Genomic DNA, 8,052 nt, shown 5'->3' on the forward strand with positions numbered 1-8,052 from the left:
TAGACAGACTGAAACCGAAACAAATCGGAAGGGGAGGGCTGGGTTCTATGAATGGGTACTTGTTCGCTGCCTCCTATTGAAAGAAAAGTAGGACCGAAGGTCTCGTCCCATTCAGGGACCATCGTAATCCCCTCAAGACCGTGGCTTTCGGGCGCGACCTTGTTCGCCCCTAGTACCCCTAGCTTCGAGCGTATTCAACTCTACCAAATTGGTGGTGCTGTGTGCTGTCGAATACTATGACGTCATTTGTCTACAAACAGGGAGAGGTCTATTGTTTCATAAACCATTTGAGATTGCAGCCATTTGGCATCTGGGACTGTTACAAATATGAAATATCTCTTTCAAAAGCAGTAGTGTTAACAGGTGTCTCGCACTCGGAGCAATCAGCGAACAATCAACAATTACCAGTTCTAGCGAATGGTACTTACCTGAAGTTAGAACAGGAATTATACGATGTATAGGGAGACACTTACTATCAGGGTTTACAACTGCTTTTTCCCTTCAAAAGCTCGTTCGGAGGTCAAATTCAAAGCCAAAACATTTTATCCGACGAACCCCAGATGGCGCCACTCCTTATATAACTTCCCCTCTCCCCAGGATATCCCGTCTTTCCTTGCTGAAGGAGGAGGCAGTGAGTCACAAGACACTCATGTAAGGGTGTGCACACTCAAGAATTTATTTCAAACCAAGGGGGATGTTGATGCATTTAACGATGGGGCGTCGGGGCACCGGCGCCTGATGAAAATTCCTAGACTCTGCCCCTGCCTGTAAAAGGAGACAAAACAAAGTGATGATAGCAGTCGTGAATATCATGGGATAGGCAGGGAAAGAGACCCAGGGTGGGATCCTGGTGTTAAGGGCGGGCTCACACCCTGATAGTAAGTGTCTCCCTATACATCGTATAATTCCTGTTCTAACTTCAGGTAAGTACCATTCGCTAGAACTGGTAATTATACTTCTGTATCTGTCGCCACTTACTATCAGGGTTTACAACTGCTGGTTCAAAGCCTTGTGCACACCCGCGACAGTACTTGCACCCCAAAAGATGTACTCGAGCACAAGTTACGTCTGTAAAAACGGTTGAACGTAGTGTCTGACGACCAGTCGGCAACCTTAAGGATTTCCGGGATGGAGACCCCCTCCTTCTGTGCCTTGGAAGTCGCGGCCCCTCTAGTGGAGTGTGCTTTGAACACTGAAGTGTCAATGCCTGCTGAACCTAACATGCGCCGCAGCCAATTTGCTACAGTATCGCGAGAGGCTGGCCTGAAGGGCTTCTGAGTTGTCAAGAGGATCTGTGAACAATCCCCTCGGAGAGGGAGGGTCCGCTCAATATAGGATTCAAGGCATAGCACTGGACAGAGAAGTGGCTCCTGTGGGAGAGCTGGAACAAAGACCGATGGCCAGTCACTTGAAGCTCTAGTTGACTTCCGTAAACCGTCAAGCGTCAGTTCCCAGCCGGCTAACTGACGTTTAACACTCTTCAGAGACAGCAGACGTAGGTCTGCTGAACGGCCTGCGGTGGACAGGGCTAGAAGCATAGCCAGCTTGTAGGTGAGAAGGCGCAAGGGGAGGCAATTATTCGGTCCGAGGGAAGCGATATATGTGGTCACTGTTTCTACGGGCCAAGTAGTTGAGTATCTGGGGCGAGGGGGGTTGAGGTTGAAGACACCTCGAAGTAGCCTGGATACTGCTGGATGCTCCCCCAGTGGATAACCCTCACAAGTTCCAATTGTCTGAGACAAAGCCGAGCGATAGCAATTAATTGTTCTGTAGGCGAGGTGTTCATCCGAATGGAGGTGGGCGAGGAAATTGAGGACTTGGGTTAAAGGGGGAGAAAATGGATTGACCGCCCGTTCATTGCACCAGCCATCCCACTTTCGCCAGCAGGAGTCATACACAAGCCTTGTGCCCCTGCGCCATGAGGCTGCAATGAGCTCTGAAGCTGCTCCTGAAAGGCCTGAATGAGAGCCTGATTGCTGGTTAGATTCCAGACCGCTAGACGTAGACCCTGATCTAAAAGTGGGTGGGTCGTGCCTCTTGCATTCCGCAGCAGGTCTCGGATGGCTGGTAGAACCCGAGGTTCCTGGCAAGCGAAGCGCAGAAGGGACGGGTACCAAGGCTGGGACGGCCAGATTGGGGCTACCAGTATGAGGGAGCACTTTGACTCGCACATCTTCCGAAGGCAGCGATTCACCATGCTGAATGGAGGGAAGGCATAGAGACCTGGACTTGCCCAATGTTGGCTGAAAGCATCCACGCCCGTGGCCCCCGGGTCCGGTTTCCAACTGAAGTATTGGGGTACCTGGTAATTGGACAGATCGGCGAACAGATCCATCCTGATTGGTCCCCAAAGCCGGTTGATCCGTTGGAAGACAGACTGATGTAGCTTCCAGCTGCTGCTGTCGAACCGGAATCGGGACGCCTGGTCCGCCACCACATTCAAAACCCCGGGAATGTGCTGCGCTTGCACTGTGAGACCCTTGTCCAGGCACCAAGACCACAGCTGGAGGGCGGTCCGATTGAGACGCATAGAACGAGTGCTCCCCATACGATTGATTGCTGCGACAGCCGCCCTGTTGTCGAGTTGGAGGAGAATAAGGCCCTGTGCTGAGACTTTTGCTAGAGCTTTGAGCCCTAAAAAGGCTGCCAGCAGTTCCAGCTCGTTTATGTGAAGCTGAGTCTGCTCTGCGGTCCACTGATGGCCCACTACTTGTCCGTTCGAGCTGGCCCCCCAGCCCTGTAGGGAACTGTCTGTCTGAATCACCTGTACAACTGGGATTTCGCACCAACGTCGACTGGGGCAGGTGAGGAGCACCTTGCTCCACCACGAGAGGTCCCTTCTGGCTTCCGAGGAGAGTGTAGTCATGCTCTCGTAGGAACCCCGCTTCAAAGTTTGAAGAAGTAGGAATTGCAGTGACCTGAGATAAAGTGGGGCTTCGAGCACCGCGAGGGATGTTGCGTTCAGAAGACCAATCACTTTTGCTAACTGCCTTGCAGATATCCTTGGCTTGAGTAGGATATTGAGTTCTCGGGATATGGCCATGCCCTTCTCTAGGGGAAGAGCGACTGCCAAGGGAGCTGTTGAGATCTCGAATCCCAGAAAACGAAGTTTCTGAGTTGGGGATAAATGAGACTTCTCCTGATTCACGACAAAGCCTAGGGACCGGAGGAGGTTGAGTACCAGCTGCACGGAGCACAACAGGCATCGTGCAGATTGATCCATGAGCAGAATGTCGTCTAGGTAAATAACTAACCGGATCCCTTGGGCTCTTAGGTAAGCCACGACCGGTTTCATGAGCTTGGTGAACACCCTTGGTGCCGTGCATAGGCCGAAGGGAAGAACATTCCACTGGTAACAACTGCCCTGAGAAAGGAAGCAGAGCCAGGGACGATCGGACTCCGCTATCGGGATGGACAAATATGCATCCTTCAGATCGATGCGTGCTAGGAAATCCCCTTGAAGAAGCAGGCCCTTTACAGTGTCCCAACCCTCCATTTTGAAATGTTCGTGGATCATAGATTTGTTCAGCTCTCTCAGGTTCAAAATGGGTCGCAAACTCGAGTCCTTCTTGGGAACTAGAAAGAAGGGGGACACAAAGCGAGCGTTTTGTACGGGTAAGGGGGATAGAGCCCCTTTGAGGCGTAATTCCATGATCACTTTCGGGAGGGTCTGGGAGTGACTGGTGGTCTGACTGCACTTGATGTGCCAATTTTGCTGTGGTGTTTGCAAAAATTCGAGCTGGTAACCCACAACCGTCTGCAGAACCCATGGGTCCTGGGAAAGCTGAGCCCAGACATGAAGACAATGACGTATTCTGCCTGCTGGCAAGAGTGGCCAGACTGCGGGACTTACCTCTGGGGTTTCGTGTGGCCCTTCCCTGGTATCCCCCCGGGAAAGGCCTTCCCTGAAAGGGCTGGGCTGGGCGACGGGGGATGGTGGAGGTGGGCGGGGTAAGCCGACTCCGTTTGACAGCAGGCTCCTCCGTGGAACCGCGGGCGGTCCCCTGGCGTGCCTCGCGGAGGGCTTGAAAAGTGGCGTTTCGGGTCTTGATCTGCTCGAGAAAGGACTTTCCAAAGAGCTGGTCAGCCCCTTCATCCTCCGGTCGAGACCCCTGGGTGCCGAAGGATCGCAGCTCTGGCGCGATCCGGAAGAGAACGCTTTCCCGGCGCTCGTTCCCCAGGAAGGCGAATAAGCGTCCCAGCTGGGAGAGGGAGGCTGCCAGGTGATCCGCCACCACCCTTCTCTCAATACGGCTGTTGGAGCCTGCAAGGGTGTCCGTTGGTGCCGACCCTTGATCGGCACATTTCTCCAGTAGGGCCACCAGAGGGCTCACGGCTGATGAGATGGCCGCTTGCGCATCCCTGAGTGCCTGGTCTCTTTGGCCCACCCCTGTGTCCAGGTCGGGTTCCGTGCCGGTGCGCCTCCGGTCCCTTGCTGCCTCCCGCACCAAAGACTTCATTTCCACGTTGAGATCAGGCACAATGAGGAAAGGAAGTCTCAAGCGCGGGAAATCAACAAGAGCCTTACGGCAGCGTTCAGGTCTTCCTTCTGGGCCCCAGTGAGACCGAACAAAATCAACAATGGCCGGAGACACCTCACGAGGACCAACTCCGGCCAGACCTGTGAGCCAGTTGTCTGCACCTGGGGGTGCCTCCGAGTCCCCCTCCTCATCTTCCCCATCTAGGCCTGTAGGCGGAGGGGAACCCGTAGGTGTTGGAGGGCGTGAAGAGACCGGGTTGGAGGCCGCATCGTCCTCCAGGTAGAAAGTACTGACGTCCACCTCCTGCTCCGGGAGTGGCGGTAGGCGACTGGCCAAAGACGCCACAGTTGCGGTCAGATTCTCCACCATAGCGCGGAGGTCCGCCTGAGATTCTGTCTGTGGTGTCGACATCGTCTGCGAACGACAGGGGAGAGACAAATCTTAATTTACTGTCAAAAAGAGAACTCCGCTAGAGAATGCAATGCTTTGTTGCGTCACATCTGCACGTTGGTTTCGCCTCCCTGTCGAAAATTTGGCTGAGGACGGTGTAACCGCTAATGCCGCCCGAAACTATCCCTATTTTTGGCCGAAAATTTCGTCACGGCCGATAAAAAAAAAAAAAAACTGGTTACGCCGACACCAGACTAGCCCAGATAGTTGGGGCGAAAGTTAGGACTCGTGGACTCCCCCTAGAGTCTAGGCCCAGGACAGCCTTCCGGCCTAAGTGGGCTGCCACCGCGTCCGGTGGTTAGTGGCATACACGCTTAAGTGGCCTTCCAGCCTCTGCGTGATTAGAGAGTGCACACTTTAGTGGCTTTCCAGCCTCCGCGTGGCTAGAGGGGGCACGCTTTAGTGACCTTCCAGTCTCAGCGTGGTTAGTGGGAGGCACGCTTCTGTGGCCTTCCAGCCTCAGCGTGATCGTCTGTCCCGGGTGTGAAAGGAAAAGTCGGCCCCAGAGGACCTCCAGCCTGAAGGCATGAGCATTCGGTTGCCGCGGCGTGGGGAACAGGTACCCGGTTCCGAAAGTTAGTTCTTGATCACCCGTACGGTGTCAGGGTGAAACTCAAGAGCTGCCCAAACTAAAGAAAAGGTGGCGGGATTCGACTGAGATCGTGTAACGAGACTTACCTGAATATGAAGACCGAAAACAAAAAAGGAAAATGGGGAGCGCGACGGCGAAGAACAGACCTCCGACGGTGTCAAGAAAGGAAAGACGGGATATCCTGGGGAGAGGGGAAGTTATATAAGGAGTGGCGCCATCTGGGGTTCGTCGGATAAAATGTTTTGGCTTTGAATTTGACCTCCGAACGAGCTTTTGAAGGGAAAAAGCAGTTGTAAACCCTGATAGTAAGTGGCGACAGATACAGAAGTATAATTGCATTTTTGGCTAATACAGACACCGAGGAAATAACTTTCCTTTTATTAAAGGGGCAGCACAGACAAAAGAAAAAAAATATTTTATTTCCTATCGTATGCTCGCGCGAAGACTTGGGATGCGCTTGCATTGAACATTATATGCTTTCACAAATTTTTCAATGAACCCGCAAAAACTGGTGTCCATCTCGTACGTCTTGCCTAGCAACAGGGCGCACTTCCGCACATTCCGCCCTTAGTTGGAAGACTGCCAAGAGCTGTGGTCAGGCGGGATGGAAACCGACCACGAAGTATAAACCTGCCGCTCTCAAAATGACAAAATATTGTCCCTTTTTCGCCGTATAAATTCTGAACTTAGCCAACACGAGCCAGCTGCCGTAACGGTCAATCAAGATCCAGCCGTAGCCAATCACGAACGACTTTCAGCGGTCTTAGCCATGGAGACGAGCCACTGTCAGCCGCATGGGCAGCCACTGTCGTCTGCGAGTAAAGGATATTTTTCTCAAGAAAGATTTTCTGGAATGCGTGTTGCGCTTTTAGTGTACAGGTTTGAATTTGCGGGTTATTGCATTCGCAGAACGGCGAAAGAGGGAGAGGAGTTATTAAAGGGGCACTAAACTGATTGTAGTACGTACCTTGTTTGAAAAACTACACAGAGTGAAAGAAGGGGTTTCACTCTACCTAAATATCTGAAAGACTTTGTGCAACCCAAGCGCTTTCACTATTCAAAAAATGCATATCAAAGAACGAAATCGGCGCAATTCGATCTCCCCTTCGTCTAACAGCAAACGTCACTCGAGTACAGCAAACTGGGCAGACTAATCCCCGGATGGACCGGATTCCCAAACCAACAGCCTTGACAGTGCATTATATTACGAACGTTGTCATCAAAACAACGATACAGAAGAATCGTTTGACATTGCAGATCCTCAATCTCCTCCTTGGTCGTCAAAGGCCGCCGACACGGTTTCGGTTTCGGTTTATTTGCATATAGCGAAATTCGGCGATGGATGTTTCAACGCACGTGCGCGTTACAGATTTTTTTTTAAAAATGCAATGTCTTTGAACGCGGATTGTGTCGCATTCTGTTATCGGTTTATGCCCGGAATGTCCTAATTAAAAAGTTTATTAATTCAGGTGTTGATATGTTTGGAATTTTTCCTTGTTTCGCCCTTCCTTCAGTGGCATATGTTCTGTATGCTAGAAGTATTTCAAATAAATAAATTAATGAATCTTAGGTAATTAGTCGTCTTGTAGTTACATACCTTCTTGGCCGTATAACTCAACTGCTAAAACGACATCTGCGCTTGAAAAGAAAATATATGTAAATAATGGAAAAAAGAACACGGCCTTTATGTTGGCTTTTCAGCAGCGACTGCATCTGTTACTTTCTGACTACCTCCTGTTTCCTACAACAGTGACCTGTAACACTGCGGTTCGCAGTGACTGTAACCTTTTCCCAGCAGTGTGAACCTGTTTCCTGTGGGATTTTCGTGACACAGGGAAGTGCATAAAAACCCGCATTTTTAAACATTCATAGAAGCTCCACAGTCAGGCGGGCCATACTCTCCTACAGAGAATATCCACCTGGACAAATAAGCCACTTGCAAAAAAAAGAAAAACAGCATCTGTTCTGCTCGCATAGATTTTTATTAAAAATATATTGTGAAGAAGACGAGCAACGGGCAGCCGCTTCGCTATCGTTGGGTTAGCACCCGCCGCTTTCGAATATTGAGCGTCGCTCAGTAAACGGTCTCTTGCCCTCCTATCCTGCCTCTACTGTCCTGCTTACATTTGGTGGAGGTGCGGCCGCTCCCATCCTCGAGACGATTTTATCGTTGCTTCCCTCGCCTACTGACTGACCTGGAACTTCGCTCCGGACGAGTTTTGCGAGCAGTCGCCATGCTACAAAATCATGCTGAGAGATCTTCTCCTCCTGCTGGAGCTTTATTTAATAAAAATAAAACATCCTGTGTACCAGTACCGAAGAGATAGTGGACCACCCGGAACGCGATAAGAACTATAAATGTTCACTCAAGAGGTTCCGCTATTTAGCTCTTTCGATTTTCTAGATATTTCGTAAGACACCCAACACCCGTTCAAGAACCCGTAAATGATTGCAGCTCACCTGGAACCTGCAGTCCTAAATATTGAGACAAAAAGTGCGAGACGCTTTCCAGAAAATCAGTTTTGAGAA

General features: G+C 51.0%; 1 protein-coding gene across 1 annotated transcript; it reads right to left on the bottom strand.

Annotated features, from left to right (window-relative positions):
- Window positions 1-652: 652 nt before the first annotated feature.
- On the bottom strand, window positions 653-5,677 carry LOC135393520 (uncharacterized). Its single transcript, XM_064623929.1, has 4 exons — window positions 5,610-5,677; window positions 4,622-4,895; window positions 3,854-4,549; window positions 653-765 (listed from the first exon to the last, which is right to left on the bottom strand). Exons 2-4 carry the CDS (start codon window positions 4,890-4,892, stop codon window positions 749-751), a joined length of 984 nt encoding a protein of 327 aa, XP_064479999.1. The 5' UTR covers window positions 4,893-4,895; window positions 5,610-5,677; the 3' UTR covers window positions 653-748.
- Between the last annotated feature and the right edge of the window lie 2,375 nt (window positions 5,678-8,052).

The sequence above is a fragment of the Ornithodoros turicata genome, chromosome 4 (assembly GCF_037126465.1).
Source record: "Ornithodoros turicata isolate Travis chromosome 4, ASM3712646v1, whole genome shotgun sequence".
Classification (NCBI taxonomy): domain Eukaryota; kingdom Metazoa; phylum Arthropoda; class Arachnida; order Ixodida; family Argasidae; genus Ornithodoros; species Ornithodoros turicata.

Bases quoted from the DNA above. Each gene is read 5' to 3' on its own strand.
- LOC135393520 (XM_064623929.1), bottom strand. From the start codon at position 4,892: ATGTCGACACCACAGACAGAATCTCAGGCGGACCTCCGCGCTATGGTG. The intron at 4,550-4,621 runs GTCTGGCCGGAG...ACTGGGGCCCAG, and splicing joins TGCAGACAACTGGCTCACAG to AAGGAAGACCTGAACGCTGC.